General features: G+C 26.9%; 1 protein-coding gene across 1 annotated transcript in view; it reads left to right on the plus strand.

The window, feature by feature from the left end:
• The window catches only part of LOC142222260 (uncharacterized), a 287,823-nt gene that overhangs the window by 60,988 nt on the left and 210,959 nt on the right, over nucleotides 1-15,876 (plus strand). The window contains exons 4-6 of the mRNA XM_075292293.1: nucleotides 523-666; nucleotides 5,373-5,567; nucleotides 11,811-11,959. Coding sequence (XP_075148408.1) covers nucleotides 523-666; nucleotides 5,373-5,567; nucleotides 11,811-11,959 — 488 coding nt within the window. The remainder of the gene's footprint in view (nucleotides 1-522; nucleotides 667-5,372; nucleotides 5,568-11,810; nucleotides 11,960-15,876) is intronic.

A 15,876-nucleotide genomic window follows, 5' to 3' on the forward strand; every position in this document is an offset into this window, starting at 1 on the left:
TTTGCTTTGGCCAACTATGCTATGGAGCTAGAGTTATGCACAAATACTCATTGGTCCTCTGTATGAACTTGCAGTTGAAGGACATGATGCTCACGTCTTAAGGAAACCGGAAATGCATGACATCAATTTTAATTTCTTTTGTTATCTCAGAGTTTTCTAGAGTAGTTTTTGCCGTAGTTATTCTTCTTGCCAGAACGATGATGCCACCGATGTTATGCTGATATTGCACTTCTAATGGTATCCTTGTTATAGCTCCTAGTAAAGCATCATTGTGTTTTAACAACAACAACTGTGGGAAACTACACCACAACTACAACAACAACAATGAGAAAATTTATTTTGTAATTTCTGCTTCTCTTGTTTAACTTCAATTCAATTCTATTTTGCAACTTTCTTACTGACTTTGTACTCTGACATTGTTCTCTCTCGCACTCTCTCTCTATTTTTTTTTTTTGCTTTCTGTTTTACTGTTTACTGTTACTAAAGTTTCCACAACCGCTAATGATTTTTGTTTACTTGCAGTTGCACCACAACGACCACGTCTGGAATATGAAGGCTCCCATGTACCACCCGGTCATAATATTACCGTGGACTCTGGCTCCTTGGCTACTGTTAAGTGTGTCTCCCACTATGGTAATCCACCTGCAACACTTAAGTGGTTTCTTGGTAAGTTTGTGGCTTGTTTTCTATACCTCTCACCTCACCTCTCACCTCACCTCATTCGTTTTGGTTTTTGCGTTGGTTGGGGAGTGGGCGAATTTTCCTTAATTTGGTCCCTCATTTTAACTTAACAATTCGGCAGAGCAAAGAGAGGAATTCCACTGAAGTTTTCTATGATTATTTGTAATTGTTATAATATCTAAGATATGCAATCGATTTGACTACATGTAATAGCATAATCCCGAATCGTCTCAGTCTTTAATATTGCTATCCACCTAAGTGGAGTGGCTATTGAAAAAAACAGAGATCTGTTTATGAGTTTACAAGGACCTTTGAATTTAAATGTCAAGATGTTTGAATTAAAACTGATATATTCAGTTGTTCGGGATTGTAGAGATCTACCTATATGGATCCAAACGAATCCAAATTTAAGCGATTCGAGTTACAAAATATAGCTACCCATTATTTGGCAAGTAGTTGAGGTAAATACAACTCATTACTAAGAGCTCTTGTGACATTACCTCCAGCATACCTACATAATGACATACTGTCATTTCTAGTTCAAAATAACATTTCAATTACCAAATAATATTTTGTTATGAATCTGCGTTCAAGTTTTTGTGGGAAATACGATGGATGCCTTCTCTATTTCGAGATTGGAGACCAAAAACAAATATTCAAATAATCGAAATCGCATTGTCGTTGTGAAAAATGGCAAAATTTTATCTCTATAGAAAATTTTGTCAAAACGTTATTTCTATAGAAAATTTTGCTAAAATAATATTTCTATAGAAAATTTTGCCAAAATTTGATTTCTATAGAAAATGCTGTCAAAAATTTATTTCTATCGAAAATTTTGTCAAAATCTTATTTCTATCGAAAATTTTGTCAAAATTTTATTTCTATCGAAAATTTTGTCAAAATTTTATTTCTATAGAAAATTTTGTCAAAATTTTATTTCTATAGAAAATTTTGTCAAAATTTTATTTCTATAGAAAATTTTGTCAAAATTTTATTTCTATAGAAAATTTTGTAAAAATTTTATTTCTATAGAAAATTTTGTCAAAAATTTATTTCTATAGAAAATTTTGTCAAAAAATTTTTTCTATAAAATCTTTTGTCTACATATTATTTCTATAGAAAATTTTGTCAAAATTTTATTTCTATAGAAAATTTTGTCAAAATTTTATTTCTATAGAAAATTTTGTCAAAATTTTATTTCTATAGAAAATTTTGTCAAAATTTTATTTCTATAGAAAATTTTGTCAAAATTTTATTTCTATAGAAAATTTTGTCAAAATTTTATTTCTATAGAAAATTTTGTCAAAATTTTATTTCTATAGAAAATTTTGTCAAAATTTTATTTCTATAGAAAATTTTGTCAAAATTTTATTTCTATAGAAAATTTTGTCAAAATTTTATTTCTATAGAAAATATATAAAATGTAGTCAAAATTTTATTTCTATAGAAAATTTTGTCAAAATTTTATTTCAATATAAAATATTGGCAAAATTGTATTTCTATAGAACATTTTGTCAAAATTTTATTTCTGTATATAAAATTTTATTTCTATAGAAAATTTTGTCAAAATTTTATTTCTATAGAAAATATATAAAATGTTGTCAAAATTTTATTTCTATAGAAAATTTTGTCAAAATTTTATTTCTATAGAAAATTTTGTCAAAATTTTATTTCTATAGAAAATTTTGTCAAAATTTTATTTCTATAGAAAATTTTGTCAAAATTTTATTTCTATAGAAAATATATAAAATGTAGTCAAAATTTTATTTCTATAGAAAATTTTGTCAAAATTTTATTTCAATATAAAATATTGGCAAAATTGTATTTCTATAGAACATTTTGTCAAAATTTTATTTCTGTATATAAAATTTTATTTCTATAGAAAATTTTGTCAAAATTTTATTTCTATAGAAAATATATAAAATGTTGTCAAAATTTTATTTCTATAGAAAATTTTGTCAAAACTTTTTTTCTATAAAAAAATTTTTCTACATTTTATTTCTATAGAAAATTTTGTTAAAATAATATTTCTATAGAAAATTTTGTCAAAATTTTATTTCTATAGAAAATTTTGTAAAAATTTTATTTCTATAGAAAATTTTGTCAAAATTTTATTTCTATAGAAAATTTTGTCAAAATTTTATTTCTATATAAAATTTTGTCAAAATTCTATTTCTATAGAAAATTTTCTCAAAATTTTATTTTTATAGAAAATTTAGTCAACATTTTATTTTCATAAAAAATTTTGTCAAAATTTTATATCTATAGAAAATTTTCTCAAATTTTTTTTTTTGCTATATACAATTTTCTCAAATTTTATTTCTATAGCAAATTTTGTAAAAATTTTATTTGTATAGAAAATTTTGTCAAAATTTTATTTCTATAGAAAATTTTGTCAAAATTTTATTTCTATAGAAAATTTTGTAAAAATTTTATTTCTATATAAAATTTTGTCAAAATTCTATTTCTATAGAAAATTTTCTCAAAATTTTATTTTTATAGAAAATTTTGTCAAAATTTTATTTCCATAAAAAATTTTGTCAAAATTTTATTTCCATAAAAAATTTTGTCAAAATTTTATTTCTATAGAAAATTTTCTCAATTTTTTTTTTGCTGATACAATTTTCTCAAATTTTATTTCTATAGAAAATTTTATCAAAATTTTATTTCTACAGAAAATTTTATCAAAATTTTATTTCTATCGGACATTTTGTCACAATTTTATTTTTATAGAAAATTTTGTCAAAGTTTTGTTTTCTATAGAATATTTTGTCTAAAGTTTATTTCTAAAGAAAATTTTGTCTAAATTTTATTTCTGTAGAAAATTTTGTCAAAATTTTATTTCAATAAAAAATTTTCTCAAAATTTTATTTCTATAGAAAATTTTCTCAAAATTTCAAAAAATTTTGTCAAAATTTTATTTCTATAGAAAATGTTGTCACAATTTTATTTCTATCGAAAATGTTGTCCCAATTTTATTTCTATCGCAAATTTTGTCAAAATTTTATTTCTATCGAAAATTTTGTCAAAATGTTATTTCTATAGAATATTTTCTCAAAATTTTATTTCTATAGAAAATTTTGTCAAAATTTTATTTCTATAGAAAATTTTATCAACATTTTATTTCTATAGAAAATTTTTTAAAAATTTTATTTCTAAAAAAAATTTTGTCAAAATTGTATTTCTTTAGAAAATTTTGTCAAAATTTTATTTCTATAGAAAATTTTGTCAAAATTTTATTTCTACAGAAAATTTTGTCAAAAATTTATTTTTATAGAAAATTTTGTCAAACATTTTTTTCTATAAAAAGATTTTGTCGACATTTTATTTCTATAGAAAATTTTGTCAAAATTTTATTTCTATAGAAAATTTTGTCAAAATTATATTTCTATATAAAATGTTGTCAAAACTTTATTTCTATAGAAAATTTTATCAACATTTTATTTCTATAGAAGATTTTGTCAAAATTTTATTTCTATATAAAAGTTTGTCAAAATTTTATTTCTATAGAAAATTTTGTCAAAATTTTGTTTCTATAAAAAATTTTCTCAAAAAAATTTTCTAAAATTTTATTTCTATAGAAAATATTGTCAAAATTTTATTTCTATAGAATATTTTCTCAAAATTTTATTTCTATAGAAAATTTTGTCAAAATTTTATTTCTTTAGAAAATTTTGTCAAAATTTTATTTCTTTAGAAAATTTTGTCAAAATTTTATTGCTATAGAAAATTTTGTTAAAATTTTATTTCTATAGAAAATTTTGTCAAAATTTTATTTGTATAGAAAATGTGTAAATTTTTTCTATAAAAATGTTCTCAAATTTTTATTTATTATAAAATTTTATCAACGTATTACTTGTATAAAAAATTTGTCAAAATTTTATTTCTACAGAAGATTTTGTCAACATTTTATTTCTATAAAAAATTTATTTAAAATTGTATTTCTATAGAAAATTTTCTCAAAATTTTACTTCTATAGAAAATGTTCTCAAAATGTTATTGCCCTAGAAAATTTTGTCAAAATTTTTTTTCTATACAAAATTTTGTCAATAGTTTCTATGGAAAATTTTGTCTAAATTCTATTTCTATTTAAAATTTTGTCAAAATTTTATTTCTATAGAAAATGTTATCCCTTGTTTTCTATAGAAAATTTTGTCAAAATTTTATTTCAATTGAAAATTTTGTCAAATTTTTGTTTTTCTATATAGAAAATGTTGTCAAAATTTTATTTCTATAGAAAAATTTGTCAAAAATTTATTTCTATGGATTTCAGGATATTACCAAAACTTTATTTCTGTAGTAAATTTTAAGAAAATGTTCCCAAATGACAACCAAATTCCTTTTTTGCACGTCATTCTCTCAACTTCATTAAGTGATTCTTTCTACTCGATTTTTTCGAAGATACTTTATTCATAACTGAAATCATTTGCTAAAATCAACAAACCTTCGATTTTCTTAAATAATCAAGATTTCCCAAAATCAGAACAATTCGTTACACTTAAATTATTTCTGTGGAAAAATGATTGAAGCTTGGTGGTAAATCTTATTGTCATTTTATCAGCAATTATAGCAATTACCTTTTTCCTGGGAAATCTCATCGTCAATTACCTTCAGAAAATACCTTTCTTTAATCTTTATCACTTATTTCTTTTTTTTCTCTCTCCCTCTCTCTGGGCTATCTTTCTTTACAGGTGACCAAGAAATTGAGCCAATTCATCCGCAAACAAATTCCACTGAACCGGATAATGCACGTACTTGGTCAGCCACATCGGTCGTTCAATTGACGGCAATGCGTGAGAGGCATGGCGATATTTTACGCTGTTTGGCTTATCATGAATCGTATACGGCAAAAACGGTACCCGTAGAAGCCAGATTAGATGTTAAATGTAAGTAAACCTTTACGTTAAGTTTAGCAAGAAAAAAATAACACAAAAACGAACAATAGACTAAGGAATAAGGAAAATGATAGTGGAAGTGTTAAAATTCTAAAAGCAACAATGGCCAGAGGATTAATTGAATGGCAATTGAATCGATCAAGGGTAATAAAAAGTCAATCAATGGGTGATAGGAGGATTGGGAATAGAATTGTATTCCCTTCTGTTTAATTTCAAGTCTTGAATGGGCATTATGATAAAATTTAATTAATTTTAATTATACCCTAAACCGCATAGTGGTCAGGGTATAATAACTTTGATGTGCCAAAAAATGTGCCTACCAGAAATATTGATTTTAGACCCAATAAAATATATACCGATCGACTCAGAATCACCTCCGATCTAGCCCTTGGTGTCCCTCCGCCCGTCCTCCATGCATTCCGGTCGCAATTATTAACCGATTTTGATGAAATTTGGTATGTGGCGCTTTTCTGGCACAACGACACGACGAATGCTATTGAATTTGGAAAAAAATCAAATATAGATATAGCTCCCATATATTGCGCTCCTTTACCAACTAAACGGCGTTAAATTTGTCACAAAGTAATGACAATTGACTACCCTTTAAATGTGCCAAATTTCATCGAAATCGGTTCAGATTTAGCTATAGCTCCCATATATATATATCGCCCGATTTTTCCAAATTTGGCCATAAGTCCCTTATTTATCAACCGATCTGACTCAAAGTTGGCCAAATCAAATTTTTTATAGCACATACTATATGTGCAAAAAATCATTAAAATCGGATCAAATTTAGATATAGCTCCCATATATATGTATCGCCCGATTTCGATGAATGGGATCAGATTGCGCTCATTTACTAACCGAACGGCGTTAAATTTGTTACAAAGTAGTCCCATTGACTACTCTTTAAATGTGCCAAATTTCATCGAAATCCGTTCAGATTTAGATATAGGTCCCATATATATATATGTATCGCCCTATTTTTCCAAATTTGGCCACCAGTCCTTTATTTATCAACCCATCTGGCTCAAAGTTGGCCAAATCAAATTTTTCATAGCACATACTATAAGTGCAAAAAATCATTGAAGTCGGTTCAGATTTAGATATATCTCTCATATATATGTATTAACCGATTTTCCCAAATGTACCCTCATTTAGAAACCGATTTTACTCAAAGTTGACCAAACCTAATATTCTATAGTACTTACTATATGTGCAAAAATCATAGAAATCGGTTCAGATTTAGCTATAGCTCCCATATATAAGCATCGCCCGATTTTCCCAAATTTAGCCATAAAACCCTTATTTATAAACCGATTTTACTCAAAGTTGGCCTACTTTAATATTCTATAGTACTAATTATATGTGCCAAAAATCATGGAAATCGGTTCAGATTGAAACGTAGCTCCCATATATATGCATCGCCCGATTTTCCCAAATTTAGCCATAAAACCCTTATTTATTAACTGATCTACTGAAATTTAGCACAAAGTAACTTTCTGGTGTACCAACCAAACTTGCAAAATATCATCCGAATCGGTTCAGACTTAGATGTACCTCCCATATATATATAGCGCCCGATTGTGAAAAATTTCCCCTAATAACCTTATTTTAACCATCATTTATTAATTTTCGACTTTATTTATTGACCGATCTCACTCAAATTTATCACAAGATAATCTTCTGTGGTATCAATTAAACCTAGAAAATTTCATCCAAATCGGTTCAGATGTAGATATAGCTCCCTTATATGTGCATCGCTCGATTTTCCCAAATTTTGGCCATAAGACACTTATTATACCCTCCACCATAGGATGGGGGGTATATTAACTTTGTCATTCCGTTTGTAACACATCGAAATATTGCTCTAAGACCCCATAAAGTATATATATTCTGGGTCGTGGTGAAATTCTGAGTCGATCTGAGCATGTCCGTCCGTCCGTCCGTCTGTTGAAATCACGCTAACTTCCGAAAGAAACAAGCTATCGACTTGAAACTTGGCACAAGTAGTTGTTATTGATGTAGGTCGGACGGTATTGCAAATGGGCCCTATCGGTCCACTTTTACGTATAGGCCCCATATAAACGGACCCCCAAATTTGGCTTGCGATTGCTCTAAGAGAAGCAAATTTCATCCGATCCGGCTGAAATTTGGTACTTGGTGTAAGTATATGGTCTCTAACAACCATACAAAAATTGGTCCATATCGGTCCATAATTATATATAGCCTCCATATAAACCGATCCCCCGATTTGGCTTCCGGAGCCTCTAAGAGAAGCAAATTTCATCCGATCCGGCTGAAATTTGGTACTTGGTGTAAGTATATGGTCTCTAACAACCATACAAAAATTGGTCCACATCGGTCCATAATTACATATAGCCCCCATATAAACCGATCCCCCGATTTGGCTTGCAGAGCCTCTAAGAGAAGCAAATTTCATTCGATCCGGCTGAAATTTGGTACTTGGTGTTAGTATATGGTCTCTAATGAACATGCAAAAATTGGCCCACATCGGTCCATAATTATATATAGCCCCCATATAAACCGATCCCCCGATTTGGCTTCCGGAGCCTCTACGAGAAGCAAATTTCATCCGATCCGGCTGAAATTTGGTATATGGTGTTAGTATATGGTCTCTAATGAACATGCAAAAATTGGCCCACATCGGTCCATAATTATATATAGCCCCCATATAAACCGATCACCAGATTTGGCTTGCAGAGCCTCTAAGAGAAGCAAATTTCATCCGATCCGGCTGAAATTTGGTACATGGTGTTGGTATATGGTATCTAACAACCATGCAAAAATTGGTCCACATCGGTTCATAATTATATATAGCCTCCATATAAACCGATCCCCCGATTTGGCTTCCGGAGCCTCTAAGAGAAGCAAATTTCATCCGATCCGGCTGAAAATTTATGGTGTTAGTATATGGTCTCTATTGAACATGCAAAAATTGGTCCACATCGGTCCATAATTATATATAGCCCCCATATAAACTGATCACCAGATTTGACCTCCGCAGCCTCTTGGAAGACTAAAAGTCATCTGATTCAGTTGATATTTGGTACGTGGTGTTAATATATGGCCTCAAATACCCATGCAAAAATTGGTCGAAATCGGTCAATAATTATATATAGGCCCCATATAAACCGATCCCCAGATTTGACCTCCGGAGCCCCTTGGAAGAGCAAAATTCATCCGATACGGTTGAAATTTTGTACGTGATTTTAGTATATGGTGTCCACCAACCATGCAGGAATTGGTTCATATCAGTCCATAATTATATATAGCACCCATATAAACCGATCCCCAGATTTGACCTCCTGTGCCTTTTGTACAAGCAAAATTTATCCGATCTGGTTGAAATTTGGTACGTGTTGGTAGTATATGATATTTAACAACCATGCCAAAAGTGGTCCATATCAGTCCATAATCATATATAGCCCCCATATAAACCGATCCCGAGATTTGGTTTTGGTGCTTCTTGGAGGGGCAAATTTCATCCGAGTTGAAATTCGGTACATTGTGCTAGTATAACATATGGCCGTTAACAACCATGCCTAACTAGGTCCATATCGGTCTATAGTTATATATAGCCCTCAGATAAATCGATCCCCAATCACACAAAAATTGGTCCATATCAAGTTCATAATTCTATATCCGATCTGGTTGAAATTTGGTACGTGTTGGTAGTATATGATATTTAACAACCATGCCAAAAGTGGTCCATATCAGTCCATAATCATATATAGCCCCCATATAAACCGATCCCGAGATTTGGTTTTGGTGCTTCTTGGAGGGGCAAATTTCATCCGAGTTGAAATTCGGTACATTGTGCTAGTATAACATATGGCCGTTAACAACCATGCCTAACTAGGTCCATATCGGTCTATAGTTATATATAGCCCTCAGATAAATCGATCCCCAATCACACAAAAATTGGTCCATATCAAGTTCATAATTCTATATAGCCCCCATATAAGCGACCCCTATATTTCAATTTTCATGTCGATTCGTAATTATTTGTAGACATACCTATACATACATTTTTTGTCTAATATATACCACGTATGGATATATGTTAAGAAGTTTTAAGATACCACAACCCAAGTAATTCGATTGTGGATGACAGTCTTTCGTAGAAGTTTCTACGCAATCCACGGTGGAGGGTACATAAGATTCGGACTGGCCGAACTTACGGCCGTATATACTTGTTTATTAAATAATGTTACTTAAATTTCTAATATTGAAGTATTAGACTTACATGTAGCTCTTACATAAATATATTTCCCAAGTTTCACTAATTTAGCGATTTACTCTTTTTTAATAATGGACTCAATATTAGTGGCATACTAACTTTGTAGGCTCAGAACTTAAGAAAAAAAAAACAAATTAATGTAGTTTTTAGTATTTCAAATAAAAGTATTACCATCTTCCTCCATCAGGTTTTAACTGTAGCAATAAACCATCTCCGATAACTATCCTTAATATAACCTGAAGCTACTAACAATGTCTTAATTACTTCCAAGGAAATGCCTACGCTGCAATTCTATATCTCCTAATATCAGACATTTCTCTTCAGATTCTCATACAACTCCCAAGAACATGTACCCCTTAATGTTCATAAATGTGAAAATGCGGTTTATACTCCAAATCTATACCAATAACACCACACAAATGGTTATGTTTACTAATTCAGTACGGGTGGTTTAGGGTATGATATAGTCGGCCCCGCCGACTTTCTACTTTACTCACTTGTTTTTATATTATTTTAATGTTATAAAATTATTGCAAAAGAGAGAAATTTCTGGGAGAATGAAAACTATTTTAGAAGAAAATTAATAGACTGTGGTGGGATCAATCAAACTTTCACTAAATTTAAATAAAAATTTTTTAATTTAGATTTTATTTGTGGTTTTATGTGGTTTAATGTGGTAGTAATTTCATATAAAAATGTAACAAAATACATAATTCATGGCTGAGAGAAAGCTAGCTTAGAAAAAATTACGAGGACCCATCTTCTTTATTAGGCTTAGATTTTTTTAATCTTAATTTAATTTACATTCTTTAACTTAAGAAAAAAAAAAAACAATTTAATGTAGTTTTTAGTATTTCAAATAAAATTATTACCATCTTCCTCCATCAGGTTTTAACTGTAGCAATAAACCATCTCCTATAACTATCCTTAATATGGCCTGAAGCTACTAACAATGTCTTAATTACTTCCAAGGAAATGCCTACGCTGCAATTCTCTCAAAAATTTGTCCAACCATCGGAAATAATCTTTCAAGGAAACTCAGTTCGGTCTGTTCCTGTCTCTTGCTAAAAGGGATAAACAATTCAATTAGAAATTCCATTTACAACACCCAGCTAGCGTCAAAACAAATTAAATTTCCTTAAAGGCGCAAACTAGACATCCTGTTATTTTTTTGCAATGCTGCCCCGCTCTCTTTCCTCTCTATCTCTCTAACATGAGTTCACCCACCAAAGGGTTTAGAGGCGCCATTCGGCTTACTATGTAATTTATATAGAAAAATTCTTCCATTTGAATTAAATTGAACACGGAAAACATTTCATTGCTCTGGAAACAAAAACAAAACAAAAAAACAGTGTACATTTAGTTTCATCCATCTGTCTTTTACCTTTTGCCCGTAAAATTGATGGACAAAAGTAAAGGGCATGCTGGACCAGCGTATGCGTATCTGTGTGTGGGTTAGTGTATTTCGCTGGATATTGAGCCAAAACGTACAATTTTTGGCAACAAGTCAAAAGTGTAAATCCTTTATACAGCTGCTAATGCCAATTTTGATGCCAACAAATGGAGCCAGAGTCGGGGATCAACACCGCTGTTCTCCGACATCATGGCTTTGAAGGCAGCCTCACTGACTGGCTGGTTGGCTGTCTGTATGCTGGGCGGACAGTCTGACTAACGGCCTGATAGCTAAGCTAACTGGCAGTTCTTTTCGGTTTTGTTGGCTCAACGAGCAGGTCTGCTTGTTAAATCAATTAAATTAACTGCAATTTTCCCTCAATATGTTGTGGCTGTTGTTGCTTGGTCTTGTAAGAGAGTGTAAAGATGTATGAGAGTATGTGTAGGAGAATGAATTTTATCCTTAAGCGACAAAAACATTTCTCAATTTTTTTATTTTATCTATTGTTTTTTTTTTTTGTAAATTTAATACTTATCGTTGTTGTTGGTTTTTATCTCTTGGCTCCCATACTTTATAGACGCACCAACAATACGTCTAATTGGCTCACCGGAAATCGACCTGGAGGAGGATAAAGATGCATTGATATTACGCTGTGTTGCCGATGCCAATCCACCGGCTAGCATTGTGTGGCGTCGTGCAGGACGTTCTGAAATTGCCAGTCTACAGGTAAGCCAACTATTCTTCTTCTACTTTTTCATTGCATTCGTTCATATCCATCCATGGCTTTATTGTCCCGAGAAAAAATTTACGAAGTAAAAACAAACAAGTTAGATGAATTTGTAAAAGTGCCAAGAAAATTTACCAGCACGTTTGTGATTAAGTAGGGTGAGTTGGGAATTGAGTTACTTCAATTTTCTTTATAAAAATAAATTTTTTACAAAATTTTCTATACAAATAAAATTTTGCGAAAATTTTTTTATCGAAATAAAATTTTGACAAAATTTTCTATAGAAATAAAATTTTTTCAGAAAATTTTCAATAGAAAAAAATTTTGTTAACATTTTCTATAGAAATAAAATTTTGACAAAATTTTCTATAGAAATAAAATTTTGACAAAATTTTCTATAGAAATAAAATTTTCACAAAATTTTCTATAGAAATAAAATTTTGATAAAATTTGTTATAGAAATAAAATTTTGACAAAATTTTCTATAGATATAAAATTTTGACAAAATTTTCTAAATAAATTAAATTTTGACAAAATTTGCTATAGAAATAAAATGTTGACAAAATTTTCTATAGAAATAAAATGTTGACAAAATTTTCTGTAGAAATAAAATTTTGACAAAATTTTCTATAGAAATAAAATTTTGACAAAATTTTCTATAGAAATAAAATGTTGACAAAATTTTCTATAGAAATAAAATTTTGACAAAATTTTCTATAGAAATAAAATTTTGAAAAATTTTCTGTAGAAATAAAATTTTGACAAAATTTTCTATAGAAATAAAATTTTGACAAAATTTTCTATAGAAATAAAGTTTAGACAAAATTTTCTATAGAAATAAAATTTTGACAAAATTTTCTATAGAAATAAAATTTTGACAAAATTTTCTATAGAAATAAAATTTTCACAAAATTTTCTATAGAAATAAAATTTTGATAAAATTTGTTATAGAAATAAACAAAATTTTCTATAAAAATAAAATTTTAACAACATTTTTTACAGAAAAAAATGTTGACAAAATTTTCTATAGATATAAAATTTTGATAAAATTTGCTATAGAAATAAAATTTTGACAAAGTTTTCTACAAGTTTTTTCTATAGAAACAAAATATTGACAAAATTTTCAATAAAACAATATTTTGACAAAATTTTCTATAAAACAAAATTTTGACAAAATTTTCTATAGAAATAAACTTTTGACAAAATTTTCTATAGAAATAAACTTTTGACAAAAATTTCTCTAGAAATAAAATTTTGCTAAAATTTCCTAAAGAAATAAAATTTTGACAATATTGTCTATAGAATAAAAATTTTGACAAAATTTTCTGAAGAAATAAAATTTTGAGCAAATTTTTGATATAAATAATATTTTGACAAAATTTTCTATAGAAATAAAATTTTGACAAAATTTCTATAGAAATAAAATTTTGAGAAAATTTTCTATAGACATAAAATTGTGAGAAATGTTTCTATAGGAATTAAATTTTGAGCAAATTCTTTATAGAAATAAAATTTTGCAAAACTTTTCTATAGAAATAAAATTTTGACAAAATTTTCTATAGAAATAAAATTTTGACAAAATTTTTTATAAAAATAAAATGTTGAAAAAGTCTTCTATAGAAATACAATTTTAAGAAAATTTTCTATACAAAAAAAAAAAATTGGCAAATTTTCTATAGAAATAAAATGTTGACAAAATTTTCTATAGAAATAAAATTTTGACAAAGTTTTTTATAGAAATAAAATTTTGAAAAGATTTTCTATAGAAATAAAATTTTGAGAAAATTTTCTATACAAAAAAATGTTGGCAAATTTTTCTATAGAAATAAAATGTTGACAAAATTTTCTATAGAAATAAAATTTTGACAAAGTTTTCTATAGAAATAAAATTCTTAAAAGGTTTTCTATAGAAATAACATTTTTAAAAGATTTTCTATAGAAATAAAATTTCGACAAATATTTCTATAGAATTTTGTAAAATTTTATTTTTTCAGAAAATTTTGACAAAATAATAATCAACATTTTCTATAGATATAAAATTTTGATAAAATTTGCTTTAGAAATAAAATTTTGACAAATTTTTCTATAGAAATAAAATTTTGAGAAAATTTTCTATAGAAACAAAATATTGACAAAATTTTGACAAAATTTTCTATAAAACAAAATTTTGACAAAATTTTCAATAGAAATAAAATTTTGTTAAAATTTCCTAAAGAAATAAAATTTTGAAATAAAATTTTGACAAAATTGTCAATAGAAATAAAATTTTGACAAAATTTTCTGAAAAAATAAAATTTTGACAAAAATTTCTATAGAAATAAAATTTTGACAAAATTTCTATAGAAATAAAATTTCGACAAAACTTTCTATAGAAATAAAATTTTGACAAAATTTTCTATAGACATAAAATTTTGAGAAAATTTTCTATAGAAATAACATCTTGAAAAATTTTCTATAGAAATAAAATTTTGACAAAATCTTCTATAGAAATAAACAACATTGACAAAATTTTCATTAGAAATAAAATTTTGAGAAAATTCTCTATAGAAATAACATTTTAATAAAATTTGCTATAGAAATAAAAAACTAACAACATTTTCTATAGAAATAAAATTTTGACAAAATTTCGTAAAGAAATAAAATTTTGAAATAAAATTTTGACAAAATTGCCTATAGAAATAAAATTTTGACAAAATTTTCTGAAAAAATAAAATTTGACAAAATTTTCTATAGAAATAAAATGTTGACAAAATTTCTATAGAAATAAAATTTCGACAAAACTTTCTATAGAAATAAAATTTTGACAAAATTTTCTATAGACATAAAATTTTGAGAAAATTTTCTATAGAAATAAAATCTTGAAAAATTTTCTATAGAAATAAAATTTTGAGAAAATTCTCTATAGAAATAACATTTTAATAAAATTTGCTATAGAAATAAAAAACTAACAACATTTTCTATAGAAATAAAATTTTGACAAAATCTTCTACAGAAGTACAATTTTTAGAAAATTTTCTATACAAAAAAATTTGGTAAAATTTTCTATAGCAATAAAATGTTCACAAACTTTTCTATAGAAATAAAATTTTGACAAAGTTTTCTATAGAAATAAAATTTTGAAAAGATTTTCTATAGAAATAAAATTTTGAGAACATTTTCTATAGCAATAAAATGTTGACAAAATTTTCTATAGAAATAAAATTTTGACAAAGTTTTCTATAGAAATAAAATTTTGAAAATATTTTCTATAGAAATAAAATTTTTAAAAGATTTTCTATAGAAATAAAATTTCGACAAAATTTTCTAAAGAATTTTGTAAAATTTTATTTTTTCAGAAAATTTTGACAAAATTTTCTATAGAAATAAAATTTTGACAAAATAATAATCAAAATTTTCCATAGATATAAAATTTTGATAAAATTTGCTTTAGAAATAAAATTTTGACAAATTGTTCTATAGAAATAAAATTTTGAGAAAATTTTCTATAGAAACAAAATAATGACAAAATGTTCCATAAAACAAAATTTTGACAAAATTTTCTATAAGACAAAATTTTGACAAAATTTCCAATAGAAATAAAATGTTGACCAAAAATTTCTACAGAAATAATTTTTTTTTTACATTGGCCTGATATTAATGCAGGCTGGTTCAATGTCCAAATCATTTAAACTAGAAATTATTACAATATTTATTCGAGCTTATTGGACAGAAAGATTAAGGGAATTGACATCATTAAGTTCCTGAAAAGAAAATGCTTCAGTGTTGGTCACTACACATTTCCATAGTCTTTAGCGAGATTTGTTAAAATTTCCTAAAGAAATAAAATTTTTGACAAAATTGTCTATGGAAATAAAATTTTGACAAAATTGCCTATAGAAATAAAATTTTGACAAAATTTTCTGAAAAAATAAAATTT

The sequence above is a fragment of the Haematobia irritans genome, chromosome 1, assembly GCF_050003625.1.
Source record: "Haematobia irritans isolate KBUSLIRL chromosome 1, ASM5000362v1, whole genome shotgun sequence".
In the NCBI taxonomy this organism is placed as follows: domain Eukaryota; kingdom Metazoa; phylum Arthropoda; class Insecta; order Diptera; family Muscidae; genus Haematobia; species Haematobia irritans.